Raw genomic sequence first — 17,323 nt, 5'->3', positions numbered from 1 at the left:
TTCATTGTTATTTTGTTGTTGATTGTGGTTAAGTTCTTCTAAGGAAAAGAAAAGCGTTCGTTGATTGTTTTTGATTGTTTAAGCAGGCCGTGTTTGTAAATGTTGTTTTGGTGCCGGGGGTGTGTTTAGTTTCGTTTAGTAATGATAGATAGATAATTTTATCAGAAGAGTCATCAAGTATGGAAAATAATTTATTTACAATTACACAACAACAACAATAACAAAATTACATCGTAATATTATAATAAAGCTTATTCCTTATAATTTAATAAGGACTAGTTTATACACATTCTGTCGTTAATAAGTTCCGCCATCTTGGCATGATGATTATCGTCACAATCAAACATTCATTGTACTGATACTACCTCTCAGTCTACTTCTACCTATATTATTACTTACAAATTACTATTTACACACAAAGGTCCTTCATCTGTTGTTAAACACGACTTCTGACGATCTGTTTCAACCCTCAATGTTAGCTGTGCTTATCCTCATCTTTTTTCCCCATTTCTATCTGTCTTTTTTGAATGCTATTTGTCGTTGCCGAGGTGACATACTCACCTTCCTGTGTTTTATCTGCCCTATCCCAACTGTGGTGCTCGCTATGGTGATGGTCGTGGTGATCTGGACTAGGAAACCATTCCTGAATGATCACAGGCTTCCATATCTCTTTCCAGGCGGGCAACCAGATTTGCTTATAATCGGGCACCCATATTTGTTTCCATGCAGCTTTCCATTCCAACTTCTTATCTGGAATCCAAATTTGCTTTTTTTCAGTTCTCCATATTTGCTTCCATGCTTCCTTCCATGCAAGCTTTTTGTCTGACACCCAGATTTGCTTCTTTTCAGTACGCCAAATTTGTTTCCAGGCCTCTTTCCACACAAGTTTCTTGTCAGAGACCCAAATTTGCTTTTTCTCAGTCTTCCAGATTTGCTTCCATGCTTCTTTCCACTCAAGTTTTTTGTCTTTGACCCATATTTGCTTTTTTGCTGGTTTCCAGTACTTTTTCCAGGCAGCCTTCCACACCATCTTCTTTTTCCATATATCGTGAGCGGTGTATTCGTTGCCCTCGTGATCTTTACCTAGGAAATGGTCCCCGTGGACTCCTTCTTTGACCCATACTGGGTACCAATACTTTTTCCAGGCTGGTACTTCAATGTCTTTCCAAGCCGGAACTGAAATTTCCTTCCATACAGGCTTCCAAATTTTCTTCCAATCCGGTACTTGAATTTCCTTCCATGCAGGGACTTGGATAGGCTTCCACACTGGCTTCCATATTTTTTTCCAGTCAGGGACTTGGATTTCCTTCCAGGCAGGCACTTTAATTTCTTTCCAGACAGGCTTCCAAATCTTCTTCCAATCAGGCACTTGAATCTCCTTCCAGCCAGGTTTTTGTGTAGGAACCCATATGGGTTTCCAATACTTTTTCCACTGAGGTTTCCAAATCTTCTTTTGGCCAGGTTTCCAGATCTTTTTCCAGCCTTTCTTCCATGTCACCTTCTTCTTCCAATAACCGGGATCGTGATGATGGTCATGGTGATGATCGTCAACGTGATGGTCCTCAATGTGATGGTCCTCAATGTGATGATGATCCTCATGGTGATCGACAATGACATGATGGTTGTCGATATTAGTGACATGTTGGAAATCGACTCCTCCATGGAGGCCTGCGTCGAAGCCTCCTTCGAGCCCTGTTCCCCCACGCGCATTAATGTAGTGTTTTTAATGGTGAGTAAGAAGGGAGTGATGACTCACCTCGAACTCCTTCATTAACCTGGTGGACATCAACTTGCTGCACATCCACATTTCCAGTATCGAAAGAGACTTGCGCAGAGGCACTTCCTCCATAAGCCGCAGCCCCTGGAGCTGAAACTCCTGTTCCACTCAAACCTGCACTTGAGGGCGCGTAGTCGTCATATCTTTTTTGGGCTGTCCTGAATATTTTATTAATACAAAAAGTAATTTTTGATGTTAATGTAAACTCACGGTGTCTTTACATCTTGTAAGGGGGCGTTGGCTACCACAGCTTTGCCTTCCGTCCACGTAGCATGGAGCGTTGCCAAGATGGCAACCTAAACGAAGGAGACAATTAGTAGCCATAACAATGAAACTATTTCATAAAACATTTTCCCTGACACAACATATATGGTGCGATACGGGGCTTTCTTCCGCCTTCGACATCGGCTTAACACGATTTTGCCATGTTATCTCTCAGTATAAATAGAAAAGTGAAAGTATTTCAGGTGCACTTGTCAATGAACCCGAACCCCCGGGTATCTCCGAATACCTTTTTTTGATGCCCATGTGATAAGATATCGCACATTTTCGAAAAGAGATCTTCGCAGGCGTTACGCAATGAACAAAAACAAGTTGACCGGTCTATTTACGTGTACTTTCCACCCATAAACTACACCCTGTATTATGGCATGTAGACTTAAAAGAAAGCGAAATTAAACGTTTTCCTTATTAGGGTCAGTAAAGTGATTTGTCACGGTAGGTGACTATTAAATTTAAGGCAGAAGTCTTGTTTTGGTGTGTGTCTTGGTCAATGTGATGTGTAATGGCTCGTTAATGCGTTTAATCGCTGTTCCTAGTTATAATCGGAGGAATAATTAATAATAATAACAACATAAATTTTTTTTAGAAGCGACGGGTCTCAATGGGGTGTTGTTGAATCGAGGGCGTCTTTACCATTGATGGTCTTATGCACTGTAAGCAATTAAATTGATTTTTTTCATTTTTTCGCTTAATTATATGGGATATTTTTAAAAGGTCCGTACAAAATTCTTCCGCAGATTTCTGAGGAGAAAACATGATGATCTAACACAATTTGCCTTAGTCCAAAAGTAGAGTGTTTTAAAAATACAGGATGACGAAGTGGAAATTAAAAAAATATATAATGACGCATCCGGTATAAAATTTATTTTTGACTAAATTTGTGTGTTTACGGACATATTTTACTAAAAACAACTATCTTAGTACAAGTCCCTAGGGGCGTTTCGTCTTTAGATATTCGAAGGGGAAACTTCGCTGCATGTCATGCAAAAAACCTTCAAAGTACACTCGTACAGCACAGCAAAATAAATAATAAAAAATTGGTATAGTCAAATAAAAACATGAATATTAAAATTTAAAAAAAATAGTAAAAATGGAAAACTGATTGAATATTATAATTTTTTTCGTTTTAACTGCAGGAGGAACTATGCACTTTAAAGTTATTTTTCAAGACATGCAGCGAACTTTACACTTCAAACATCTCAAAAAGGAATACTCATAGGGATTTGTATCAAGATATATTTTTTTCATAGAACATGTTGTAAAACACAGATTTAGGTATAAATAAATTTTATCCGGATATTAAAAAAGTTATGTCCCTTTAAACAGGGTTCAGGGAGCGCCGATGACGTTCTTTAAAATTTGCACCGAAAATGTTAATGGATTCTAATTTCTCGCCCCTAAGAACCCCTCAATGCGACAGTTTGTTTAGATAGTACCATTACAAACGAAAAAAAAAAGACTTTTTCTCCGTTTTTAATTGTCATTCTGTCATCGTATATTATTAAACCCCTTCTGTTTTAAACTACGGTAAATTGGGTTAAATCGTCATGTTTTCACCTCAGAAATCTACGGTAAACTTTTGTACCGCGCTTTTAGAGGGACTCTGTATATTTGATAATAATCAATATCCGTTTGTACCGTCTTTTTAAATTTACCGAAGTGCTCATTATGCATAATGATACGTGATATTTGGGTGAAAGTAGCGTTATTAGCATCATCTTCACCGTGGTCAACATTGTTTGGCCAAAAGTTAGTGCACTACTACCACTAATATCAATGTCAAACAACTCATTATAAACACAAACCGAAAAGAAATAGAAATTGCCAGGAACAATATTTTCTGTTTGATTATTTACGTTTTCAATCTACTCGCTAGCAGAAACAAAGCGTGACTTCTGACTGTCTGTTCTGTAGGTACTGAAAATACACGAAGGCCAAAGGGAGTCCTTATTGAATATTATGAACTTTTAAAATGGTAAAACTCCTGTCCCACATGTATAGACAACCCTGTGCATTGTTCGATTACTTTAATTTCTCTACGCCAAACTCAGTTGCAAACATTTTCTAATGATTTATATTCTTGATTGAGATAATCACGGGGCACCCTGTATGCTGTGGAGAATCTAACAATATATATTTTTTTAATCCCTGCACGTATCTATCGGTTTTCGAGTAATTTGAACTGTCATAAGGTCATATTTTCACAATTTTACAGGACCATTTTAAGTCCGGTTCACACGCTAAAGCTCTACTTTTTCATATACAAGACCCTGTATTTTATGCATTTTTGAAAAATCTGCTATAAACTGTTATTTATCCAGATAAATCCCTATATCTATTTCTCTTAATTTTTAAGTGACGTATGAACGAGTACCATCGCGCTTTCGATGCCCATTAGAGGGTGTTTTCTACATGATTCTCTTTAAACTCTGGAAGTTCGATTTTCTCCCCATAACACGCCGAATGTATTATACGGTATTATGAATCTACCAATCAGAAGGGGTAATTCCTTAATACATTTTCCTATCGCTATCCTTACCATTTTTCGAGAAATTTTAGTTTAAATCGGGATATATTCTCAAACCATTGAAAATCTATTTTCACGAACTTTGGAAAAACGAAATTTCACTTTTTCACATAGAACATCTTGTGTACATGTAATACGGGTTGTCCGTTATGTCTAATTTACCATCAGAATTTTCCCTACCCATTTCTCCTCGCTTTCGTGTTAACAGGAATTGGTTTGACTGATTTTTAAAATTGGCCGCCACTTTGGGACTCATCCCAGAGCCATCTATCGCCTTTTATATAACCAATTCAACCCAACTCGAATTCGGGAAAATCATCTAAAGCTAACGTTAGCAACGACTCCCGATAAAACGCATATACCGGGTGTCTCAAGACGAGCGCACTCTAAATCCTCTATAAAATTGCCAAGACACTTTCTTTGCACAGCTCCATGATGGCACCATCTTGAGACACCCAGTAGCACCACTCAACCACTTTACACACTGACAAAAATGTGGAAATAGTGAACACACTGACCACTAGGTACCGGCGGACCCTCATGGTCTGGGAACCACAGACACCAGTTCGTCGGGGTTCTTCTGGCTAGAAAAACTAATCACTGATGACCGTCGGGGCGCTGGACGCTTGTTTTATAGGTTCGGAGTGCACCCGCAGGCGCGTGGGGTGTTTCACTTTCGCCGATGCGACGCCGACGGCGGCGTCCGCGCGTCGAACAAGTGAAGAAACGAAGCAAGGCCAAGTCGCAAGGCTGCCGGAAGAAAGTCGCGCACCTGGACTTGCTTACGCGGCCGCGTAGAACCGGGGCCTTTTGTTCGTTTTTCCAGAAATTTTACGAACCAACGGTCAGTAATGTTGATGAACTGGACACGTGGAAATTATGCGCATCTGCAGATCTCATTTTTGCTGCGTCGCGGCTGATGCGCTGATACCGGATTTTGCGATTCGTCCGGGTGCTGCGACAGTCAACATGTGAGACCAGGAAATGCGACAATTTGCGGAAAATATCTAATAAATAATGAGAAACTTGTGTCGTTAATGCATGCGAACGATGTTCGTACGTAATTTAGAATTCTCCACTACTCTCCTAATTGCAAACACATGGTACTAATAAGTAGCAAGAATTCGTCTAATTTCCATCAATTACTTGTTCCCCATTCAGTCCTTTCGATTTCTCATAAAGTAATGTATATTCCCTAATTCATAAAGAAAGCACTACACTGTGACGATATCGAGCGTCCAAGCGACGAAGTCTGTCACGTAGGAGATTGATATTCACAATAAAATTAGTAATAAATTTTATGTAACAATTCTTAGTACTAAATTATTAAATTAGCACGTCGAAAAGGCAATGCTAATACGTTTTGTTTACACTTGAACGTTAAGCTTGCGGCGACGATTCCGTTTTCACTCCCTTGCATTGTTTCTATTACACTCATACATGAAGTAATGCGATTTTTGGAGTGACATAACATTTATATATGTATGCATTGGCAAAAACGTGCCTTTAATACTGACCACAGTGGATGGAAAAATATTATTGCTCCAAAAGTGGCAGAAAATGCATGGCTACATTGAGGTTCAAATTGGCGGAAAACAGGAGGAGGCACAGGAAAGCCCATTAAGGAAATATTCTTTGTGACGGGTGGAATCATAAGGTTCAATACCATTCCGGGTGCTTAGGGGAAGAAAATTCACTTTTAACAGATATACACGGTGTGGAATGTGAAAAAGTGGAGTGTTCGCGCGCCAAAGTGAGTGAAAATAATTTTTTTTGTATTCGGAACTTTGCCTCACTTGAAGCCGAAAAGCTCACGCGACAGGACCGTTGATCGAGGATTTGTTGCTCGTTTCTGGTATGTTTGTATAGTAGCAATATTCAATTCAAACCCAGTCGCAAGGACTTAAGCCAAATCATACCGGAAATTCCCATTACAGATGTAGGAATTTCCATAGGTCAATTGTTGCGCAGTGTGCAGGGAAAAGAGTGGAGTTTTAGCCTCCCAGACGCATCGAAAATATCTAATCCTCCTCCTCCTCCTCCTCCTAACCATTTTCGCCTCTTTCCCATCCCACAAATCGCTGTCTTTTGTTACAAAAATCGTGAAAGCGGCTTTTTATAACGCGATTCGTCATCATTGATAATTAGCGCAATCTCAACTGAAATCTTTCGAAAAGTTCGACTTGGTGAAACACCCACAAGTGGGCATTATACATTCGGCAATCGTCCATTGGCGTTTTTAAAATTTTATTGGCAAATTGCATGCAAATGGAATGTTTAAACGATCGCGAGGGAGTACTATGTGACCGAAACAGTTGCGCCATCGCTAGAAGAAAGTGTACTTCCACGTGACGTTATTGTGATATTTCACTAAGATTTTTTTTTTTTAATCGACTTGTCCAATTAATTAAATTAAGAAAGAAAAAAGAGTTGGAAAGTGCTCTCGAATTTGTGGGACTGACGTATGTACTACCAAGCAGTGACACGCCCTTGCGTTACGCAAGCCACATTATTCGGTACCTAAACGATTGCTAATAGTTCATAACCCATCCTAGGTCACACTGTACCTACCTACCTTTCCTGCACATCATTAATTTATTCGTGAAACAGAACTTTTACTTTTTGGTATTCAATCATCACGGTCTCGTTTGGTTTGGCGAAGCATTTGACACCATGCTCTCAATTACTCTTACGCATTTGGCGTCGGTAGTTTCCCTGTATAGGGGGATTAAATAATGCGGGTATTGACCCGCGAATTACGTACAAATTTCCACACAAGGGACTGCAAAGGCAAGGCCAAGAAACAAGGCTGGAAAGAAAGTTTTTTTACCGCGGGCGTTAGCGGTGGCTGCCATGGCCGTTTCTCCTCGTTGCATAACCGTTACATATTTTGCCAATAAGACTATGAGTGGGTAAGCGGTCAATAAAGCCGAAATGCGCTTTTTGACCGAAACACTTTCACGCTTTTGCCTTCAGGAATTCAGGTTTCAAAGATGTTCTTCCTCACGAGTTTCACGGTTTTCTGTTCGGTCATTGTTTCAATTACCGTTCTTTACGCTCTTTAAACCGCGACATTTTGTTGCGTTTCTTCTCTTGTATCGAACTGCGTTCGTTCCTCAACGACATTTAAGCTGTCGAGGCCCATTTCACCGGTAAAAGTGCCCGGATTGCTTATTTTGCACCATTGCACGTCTCGTTTATGCGGTCGCCATAAAAATAAACACCTTTTACGTATGTATGTACACACAAATTCTGCTTCAATTAACTTCGACGAAGCCATATATCTTAGATAACGGCCGTGAATTTCCCGGTTTCACTTTTGCTGTTATGGTAAAGTTGGCGAAATAACATTCCAAGCAGTGCCCAGTTGCGATAACTTAAGAAGTAAACAAACTTTGATTAAACGGAACATGGAATATCGATTTTTATTAGTTTAAGATGTTGGATGAAAAAAATTTCAAGTTATCGAGCAAATCACCACATGTGGTGAAAAATTTGAGCAGAGTGTAGACACCCGCAGTTTCTTTATCGTTTCGTCCCAGTGGATCATTGTTGTCCCGTGCGAAAAAAAATTATTCAACAAATTGTTGTCAAATTCACGTATTTTCACAAAATATCAAAACTTCGTTATTTGTGGAGAATTCCATGTTTGCTATGCAGAATGTTTCAATATTTTCTAGTGAAAGAGTTTTTAACAAAAACCTTGTGAAATTCTTGACAATATGGCGAACATGAATTCTCGCAAATAATTAACTAGATTATGAACCCGCGGGTAGGCAACCAGAAATACAATCTTACTATTTTACTGGGTGGTTTCCTAAAGGGCACCCTTTAAGATGCGTCAAAGAAAGCTTACCATACTAATGCTTCCGTTCACTGTTCTACTTTTTGCAGGATTAGTTTAGGCTTGTGCAGATCTCTACATATATGTACATAAAAAAATGCGTCTTTTTTGTTTTTCAAAACGTGAATCGAAATAGTCGGTAGCTGCTATCGTTCTTGAAATATTGCGGTCTTAGCTAGGGATCCGAAGAAAGCATTTAGCATTTACATTCTCAATTTAGGGAAATGTGAGGTACGCAAACACCTAGAATCCCTTCTTGCTGGAACGGAAAAGCGAAGCTGGCTTTTGTGGATTTCCAGAAGAGTTAGATAAGCTGCGAAAGATTTATGTTTCATCTTGGGGTGGCAGCATCAAAGATACAAATTTCAGCTAGGTGTCATGCGGAAGTTCAATTCCTGCCCTTTAAATTGTTTTACCTGCACGTAGTAAATGAGTCGCTAAAACGAGTTATAAGCGTGTATTGAATTTTTTTTTTGAATGCGAATACTGTGAACGTTCATATGAATAACTGAAAGTCATTTTTGAAGTAATTGAAACGTTACCACAACGTCTACTTCGATTATTTGCAATTTGCCGGATTCTTGATAATATGGTGCATACGTTATTTCCTTCTGCCTGTATTCAATTTATTTTTTTGAATCAACGAGGAACTAAGGTGAATTTGATAGCAAAATGTGCAGAAAAATGCAAGCTGTGAGCCTCTTGATTCTTGGACAGAATAACTGTTTAAGTTTCTTTTAAAATTGGGTAAAAAAAATAGCTTCAGACAGGTCCCATGAGAAATTCCTGAAAAGAAATGAGTAATTTCTCTTCAGTTTGCGCTACATTAATTCATTTCGTAACTGATCTCAATGCTTCATATTAAAAAAAGCAGATTTTTGAAATGTTTTAACAATATACGCATGTGAACTATTAGTGTATGTCTAGATGCATGGATGGGCAAATAAAAATGAACGCTCAGGTGTTTTACCATCAGATCTTTACATAGAACACCCTCTAAGAAGTGCCAAATGATGCCCACCACGTATTTCGTTTAGTTATAAAGTGTTGTATCATTTGTGAAAAAATCAGTTTTTTTATGCGTATTTTTTGCGATTTTGTATTTTTAAACTACAATTAACGCCATAAAAGGAGTCACAGTGCAAGAATCCATTAAGAAACCTACGGTATATATCCTGCAATTACGCAAGGCGTGCCAGAATCTCTTAAAAATGAGGATCATCTTCACTTTCTCAAATTACGTAATGAAATGCCGATTTCCGACATAATATACCTTGATGAACAATACCTGTAAAAGCACTTACCGGTAGTATTCAGGTGGTTAATACATAAATTTCTTAGTCTCAGCGCGACCTTCGTTGTATCGTGAAAGTTTTATTTAAGAGCGAGAAGGAAAAGGTCAAAACTTTTGACCCAGAGGTTGGCATTTGTAGATTTCATTTTGATACCTTCCTGAGGGAAAACGCTTGTGATTTTTTACAACAAAAGCAATTCGATAAGTCAATAATTTTTATTGTTAATTAGAAAAAAAATGTGACATTATCGCATACTTGTACTTTAAATTGTTATAGAAATACGAAAAAAACTCTTATAATTTAGGTAATTTATTTTTCAGCAACTCCCATAATACTTCAATTAACAGGTATATACAGCGTAACTTAAAACTAGGAAAGGGAGATAGAAAAGGAGTCTTTATATACAGAAACGAAGCAGCAACAATAACAAGCAACAACTTAGGTTTTAAACTGGTTAGTCCCAACCGTGGTGTTTGTGTACTTTAACCCACACTTTTTCCCACACTGGAATCGACACTTTCTTCCAGGCGGGCACTTGGATGGACTTCCATACCGGCACCCATTTCTTCTTCCATTGATCGACCCAAATTTGCTTCTTCTCCGACACCCATTTCTGCACCTTCTCCGTCCGCCAGATCTGCACTTTCTCCTGTTTCCAAACTAACTGTTTTTGGGGTACCCAGATTTGTTTCTTTTGGGTGCGCCATATTTGCACTTTCTTCGAAACCCAGATTTGCTTCTTTTCAGTTCTCCAAATTTGCTTCTTCTCTGTTCTCCATATCTGTTTCTTTTCAGTTCTCCAAATTTGCTTTTTCTCCGTTTTCCAGATTTTTACCCACTCGGCCTTCCATTCCATTTTCTTCTGGGAAACCCAGACTTGTTTCTTCTCAGTTTTCCATACTTTCTTCCAGACGGGTTTCCAAATCAGCTTTTTTCTCCATAAATCGTGGGCAGTGTACTCGTTACCATGTTCGTCCTTGCCCAAATAGTGTTCTCCATGAATCCCTTCCTTCACCCACTCGGGCACAAATTCCTTCTTCCATTCCGGTACTTGGACCTCCTTCCAGGCGGGCACTTGATGATCCACCCAGACGGGCTTCCAGATTTTTTTCCAGGCTGGAACTTGCACTTCTTTCCAATCGGGCACTTGGATTTCCTTCCAGTCGGGAACTTGAATTTCTTTCCAATCGGGCACTTGAATCTCCTTCCATGCGGGCACTTGCTTCTCCACCCAATCTGGTACTTGAATCTCTTTCCAGGCAGGAACTTGCTTCTCTACCCATAAAGGTTTTGTAATAGTTTTCCAATCAGGAACCTGAATCTCTTTCCATATCGGCACTTGTATCTCCTTCCAAGCTGGCACTTGAATCTTCACCCATTCAGGTTTCCATTCGAGCTTCTTGTCGGTTTTCCAAACCTTAACCCATTCAGTTTTCCAGATGAGGCGTTTACTCCAGTACCCTTCGGGTTCGTGATGGGATCGTTTCGTGCGCGAGAGACTAACAGGACTCGAACGAGTTGGGATGGCTAAGAAGCATCCGATCACCTGAAAATGAAATTAATATATCATACATCGTATGGTAAATTTGAAGGAAAACCTCGAATTCGAAACTGCTAAATGGCAATGCTGCGGCCGGTTTTTGTTTTTTTTTTTTAATGCAAAGGCTTACTAGGCGCCTTTTAACAATTGGAACTGAGCCATTGTTGCCCGATTTTGCGATTTTTCTTAGGCTACCCAGTAATTTTGGTGCATGAGACACAACAGTACTTCTCTAAGGCAGATAAAATTCCTATCGAAGGACAATGCAACAAAGTCATAATAATTACTTTATTATGTCTTTCATACATAATAACAATAATTCAAATTAGAAATTATTGTTTGCCATAGGTGTCGTAATAATTAATAACGACGAGGTCGTCAACAATAAACACTGTTCGTTTGTAGGGAAAGCTGCTTTACTTATTGCAGAAATTAAGACGAAAATTTCCTGAAATTCTGTTGAATTTTTGCAGGAATTAATGCAGCAATTTCGCTGATTTCTCTATACATATATATCAATATTAATTTCTTTATGTTACATACTGCGCACTTTAAATTGGATATTGGGCGAAAGTCGTTCTTGGACACGAGTTGCAGTGGTGAGATAAAAATCAGTCTGAAAGCTGTGAAATGACGTATCAAATAATAGTACTTTTATTAATGGATAATTACGAATTTATAGGTTGATTAATAGCTTATTTAATATGGGAAGATATCTGGAAGTTCGGCGTTACTTGGGTATTGGGCAGATGGAATTTGGCACTAAACGGTAACATAATCGGAAAAATTAAGCTTAAGGAGTTGCTTCGCGTGGCCAGAAGACCTTAATCTTTACAAAGTGGTCAATGAAACAAACGACTTTTTAGGGTAAAAAAAAATCATAACAAAAAATCCCTTTAGAAAGAATTTTTGGGGTGCTCTTATCACGCGTTACTTTAGTTGAAATCTCTGCAGAGATTGGTGCAGGAATTTGCACAGACAAATCAGCCTCGATGGGCGGCAAATTAAAAAAATGGCACGTACAGGGTGTTCTACATGAAAACAAAAGTTTTTTCGCGTCCTAAAATAAGCGAAAATAATCGCCCAATAAAGCCAACTTTCAAGCTCCTCCCGTTCCGAAGCACCCGTTATGCACCCCCCAAACAACCGCCACTAGAATAATCCATGTCAAACGTCACCGCCAAATCACCACAACAGCATGCACAAACGAAACCGTCTATATAAGCAAAAAAAATACACTGACCAGTAGTGATAGCCACTGCATAATGATTGCCACCCCTGTTCGTAAGGGTTGGTGGTGGACGTAAACGCTGTCGATTTACTGAGCGGTCAGGAACCCAACTTGGTACCTTTATACCTAGTTGATAATGTGCTTTTTGCACTACGGTCCCCTCTTATGGCAGTCTAATGTGCCGAAAGGAGAACACACAATGATGGCGCACTTTCTTCTAACTCTTCGTCGGCGATGTTTGGGGGGTCACCTCCGAATAAAGGCTCATTCGAAGAGCATGTGATTTAACGCGTTATTTAATCGGTGATGATGGAACTGGTTCCTGGTTCATACAAAAGGATGGAATTGAGTTTTTGTACCATTGAAAAGAACAAATTTGATTTTGCTTCACAACAAACGCAGATTTGTATCGCCCATGAGAATATTTTTGTGGTTTTTAGTTGCCATTGTGCCTTTTGTGTAGTACTCCGTGTAGGTTTTTCAGTATGATCATGGTGAATGGAACAATAACCTCTTCATTTTATATAACCACCTGAAAATCCTTCAGTTGAGCAAGAGATTATTAGATTTCAGTCATGAATCAGGAGTTTCTTTTATTAATATCCTTGAGTTTCGACCTCTACAAAAATTTGGGTGCGTCCGGGCATCAGACTGTTGTGCAACTGCGAGTTGATGGTAATTAAAAGAAAATTTTTCGTGCTTTTACCATATATATGTATATAAAAAAAAAATTATTCCCATGAGCACTTGCAATACGAATATTTACAGAAACTTGTTTAAGATATTTATTTACGTCACAATATAATGTATGCGGAGATTCCGAAAGCCCTCAACCTTCTTCGAAATTTTCAGTTTGTCATCATTACATAAATCACCGCATTTTACTTTTAAAGGTAAAATTTATTAAATCTTGAAGGCAAAAACCCTCGAACTTCGCATTCCTTCCAAGGTGAAGATCAAATTCCGGGCTCCCATCTGAGCTGCCTTAATTTATTTGCATTATTAAGCGAAACAGACTGATTTCGTATACGATGAATCGATGATAATGAACCGGAAATTGCGATTTTCACTATGCATGTTCGAGATCGTCGATGTTTACGTATCGATCGGAATTATGAATGGACTTTTATGATGAAATTCAGTGTCACTCAAATTAATCGAAAACCGATTTAAACGGGAGCGCGTATCGAGAAATTTTCTTCACTAATCTACAAGATGTCCAAGAGGTGGGACGGGGGGAGGTGGCGCACTCGATGGAAATAAATCAGTATAAAAAAAAAATGAGGCCGTTTCAACAAATGCAAAGCGCAGGGTTGCCAGTTTTACCAAAATCTGTTTTAAGTGGTTAAAAAATAAATATTTTAAACGTGCGTCGTTTTTCTGGCAAATTGCCCAACAGAGACAGATGCTGTCGAGGACTAACGAATCGTTTTTTTGGCGCTTAGACCTTCGAATGCCACGCAATTGCCAATATTTTTCCCTGTCAATGCTGAATTACAACGGCACTTTGCAACAAAACTGCAAATCTATGCCGAATTTCGCCACATCTGTCCTATTAGAATGCCCGAGGTGGGCCGTTCCAATGAGACTAGTAAACAAATGACCAATTAGAAAAGGAACCGCACAACATTAAATTGTCATTCACGTGCCATACAATTTATTAGCAACATAATCACCTGTTTGCGCGTCTTTTTATTCTGAAATAGTTATTTGTTTGTTAGTTATTGGCTTCGCGTTATATAACGACAAATTTACGTGGAATTATTCAAGTCGAATTTGGGTCAACGGCTGAAGACGTCGCTTATACCGCTCATCTTTGGCAGGTCTACAAAGCGCAAACAACAATTGTCCCTCTTCACACGTCCCAGCGAACTGTTAGATCACATTTCATAACTACTTAAGTGGGTAATCGAATTTTGCGGTAGTCATCATCAGCAGTTGCGACACTAGAGAATGATTTACGATGGATAACAACGCTTCGCGCAATTACCTTCGAGACGACCTACCACAAACGGCTCTGCAGTAGAAAATATAAAATTTGTCGGCCTTTATTTGTTGAATTCTTATTTTTAGTATGTGCACATATTGCTTCCGATTTTGTCCATTGACATTGGCAATGGGTCCCGCTGTGCGAAATGCAACTGCCGAATTAGTTTGTTTTCGACGCGCCATTGTTCTGGATCGTATCGCTATCCTTTATTGCTTCGTGCGCTCGTTGGAATAGAGCGACCCAGGCGTAATTAGCTGCAGATGTGCATTGAGTGGTTGAAAATGATGATTTTTAATTGACCAAACCCACTTTGCACCAAGAGAATTCTTCGTGTTCCTCCCATAGTTCCTGGTATTCATTTTAAATATTCGTCAAATCAACCAAATGGTTTTCATGTGATTTTTTTTCAACCTCGTGATTGCTTTCACTGATGAATCGTACGTTCCGTAACTTCAGTTTCTACACAACGTTAAACCCAATTTGATTTGAATATGAATGTCATACACAAATTAAGATTTTACCTGGTCTGTCGTATTTAAGTATCATAAAAATTGCAAATCGCATAATTCTATTGCGTGGATTTCATTTAAGACACGAGGAATTTTGATGACAAGTGGGATATTGGATTGAAAGACGAAATTCAAGTAAAATAGTGGATTTAATAAATCGCTACGGTTATCTTTCTTCTACACTTGCAAGTATTGCGCTTGGAACAACATCTATATAATGGATTTTTAAGATCTCTTCCCACTAAATTGAAGCAACCAATATGGGTTTTTACGCAACCTCACAACTTGATGGAGTTACGCATAAACAACTGCTAATTAGCCTTTTCGCTTGTTGTGATGAGAAACCGGAAAGAATTCTGTACATCACGAAGAAAAAGATTTCATTTTCCCTTGATTGCCGCTTTCTTTGAGGCGCAACGGTTTGATGATTGTGTGAAAAAGTTCCCATAATCCATTAATCAAATCATAAATAAATTGAATAAAAACGGCTCCGAGCGATTCATTGTTGTTATGTTTACTGGGATGCAGGCATCGAGTAAATTGAGCCACATTTTTGCCGCTGCAATAGTGACTGTAATACGTGTATAATCTAGGCATTTAATGCCACACACGTAAAATGGTATTGCTGAGGATTGTGATTTTTGCTCAATTAAATTCCTTGAAATTGTCGTAAGACGCGAGCTTTATCTTTTGCAATGTTGACATTTTTCCTTTAAATTATTTAACAAAACGACCTTCAAAGCACAATATTCAAATTTGGCCAGTATGTATGTGGCCCCATCAAAAACACGAATATTTTTTATTGGGATGTTGTAGAAACATCGAGCAACGACTCTGAATTACCTCATTAGCGTACACTCTGCTGCACCGAGTGTCTCAGATTTTATGCGACAGCAACTATCTCAAACTAGTAATATGTTGCTAAGGCTGCATCCAGACTAGTCGCCTCATCGACAGTTTCTCTGTTGGTCTGGACCGTCCTACTGCGACCATCGAAGCGTATTGAAATTTAAGATTAGAAACCATTAAAGGTAAGAGCGAATATGATCTAATCGCTCTTAATTTAAAAACCGGAAATACGCGCACATACATAACCCAACTACCTGCTAAATATAATTGACTTTACAGCCAGGTACCTCATATGGCACTGTTTGAATCCTTTCACTGACTAATCTGCATAATGGGGTCGCGAGCCATACCATCGGAAAAGTATTATTGCGAAAAGTATCATCCTGCAATTTCTCCAAATACTACACAGACGTCGTTATAGTACCTTAATAATCTGGTATTTTAGTCGCATGATATTTGCTATGAGCAGGTACATTTCCTACAAAATAACGTAACGAATTTTTAATGTCACAAAAGCGGTGTTATGCACCAATCTCGGAAAGTAGAAGTGGGCGAGTGCCATATAACATCTTTGGTCACTCCCTGAAATTTCTCTCTTAAAGTAGATCCCTGTCGATAAATTATATTTACATCAAATCTGTCTCATTATTAATTAGTCGATGATGCAATGATTGGAATGTTGTCGGATTAATGGAAACAATAATGATATAATGGCTACATACGTAGAATTAAGTGCGAGGGAGAAAATCACACCCTTCCTTGGCGTCCAAGTGAAAATGTCGAAAAATACGGGCAATAATATTCAAAATCACTTTCTTCCGCAAGATGTAGGTTGCTCCTTACATGAATTCATTTGGTAACCCATGTAGGTCGACTTTTGGTGTCTATAGATGACTTGCGCTTTCTTCAAGAGAGTGCGTTATGTTGTTCAATGACGCAACATGGAAGGTTGATGGGTAGATGCGCGTTTAACATTATCAAACGTTTCACAAAAAAAATCGTACGTAAGTTTTATTATCCAATGAGCGAGACTAGAGGTTGTGTAAGAGAACGCAGTACTGGGATTTTTCTTCTATTCCAGGGGATAACTTGTTTTGTCCATAAAAAATTTCTCACTTACTACCGTAGTGCAGTTGCACATGTCCAGGCGAAAAGGTGAAGTGGCCCCGGCACCTCTAATGCTAAGTGAAGTACGCAAATTGTTGATTTAAAGCTCTGTTCAAACGCGACAGTTCGCACCAAACTGAGAATGTCCAAAGTCAATATTTGAAAATCCTTTTGAAAAAATCCATAACAGTTGTTCGCTGACGTTTTTTCGACTTTTCACACTCATATCGACCCTCTAAATTTCGATGGAAAACAATGCCAAAAGACAACAAAAATGCGGCACGCATTTATCGCTTTCATTGCCATTAATTAACAACAACGCCGGAACTTCTCTCATTTATGGGAGGATTTTTGTTTTCTTATTGAATCAAA

At 38.8% G+C, this 17,323-nt stretch overlaps 2 protein-coding genes and 1 long non-coding RNA gene across 4 annotated transcripts in view; 1 reads left to right on the top strand and 2 right to left on the bottom strand.

The window, feature by feature from the left end:
• Positions 1-28: 28 nt before the first annotated feature.
• The window catches only part of LOC136344361 (uncharacterized), a 29,176-nt gene continuing 11,881 nt past the window's right edge, over positions 29-17,323 (top strand). The window contains exons 1-2 of the long non-coding RNA XR_010732949.1: positions 29-177; positions 2,646-2,712. This is a non-coding gene — a long non-coding RNA (uncharacterized lncRNA). The remainder of the gene's footprint in view (positions 178-2,645; positions 2,713-17,323) is intronic.
• Positions 171-5,250, bottom strand: LOC136344356 (uncharacterized). 2 transcript variants are annotated; one of them, XM_066291725.1, is made up of 5 exons: positions 5,105-5,250; positions 1,988-2,073; positions 1,757-1,935; positions 1,574-1,692; positions 171-1,543 (listed from the first exon to the last, which is right to left on the bottom strand). In XM_066291725.1, exons 1-5 carry the CDS (start codon positions 5,126-5,128, stop codon positions 476-478), a joined length of 1,476 nt encoding a protein of 491 aa, XP_066147822.1. In that variant the 5' UTR covers positions 5,129-5,250; the 3' UTR covers positions 171-475. The 2 variants fall into 2 exon arrangements, with proteins under 2 accessions (XP_066147822.1, XP_066147821.1); XM_066291724.1 differs by having other exon boundaries at positions 171-1,692.
• On the bottom strand, positions 10,141-12,645 carry LOC136344359 (uncharacterized). The gene is made up of 2 exons (XM_066291737.1): positions 12,509-12,645; positions 10,141-11,271 (listed from the first exon to the last, which is right to left on the bottom strand). Exons 1-2 carry the CDS (start codon positions 12,527-12,529, stop codon positions 10,180-10,182), a joined length of 1,113 nt encoding a protein of 370 aa, XP_066147834.1. The 5' UTR covers positions 12,530-12,645; the 3' UTR covers positions 10,141-10,179.

This window comes from Euwallacea fornicatus, chromosome 17, assembly GCF_040115645.1.
Source record: "Euwallacea fornicatus isolate EFF26 chromosome 17, ASM4011564v1, whole genome shotgun sequence".
NCBI lineage: Eukaryota > Metazoa > Arthropoda > Insecta > Coleoptera > Curculionidae > Euwallacea > Euwallacea fornicatus.
The sequence above is the reverse complement of the archived record's forward strand: the minus strand, read 5'-3'. Positions and strand labels throughout refer to the sequence as shown.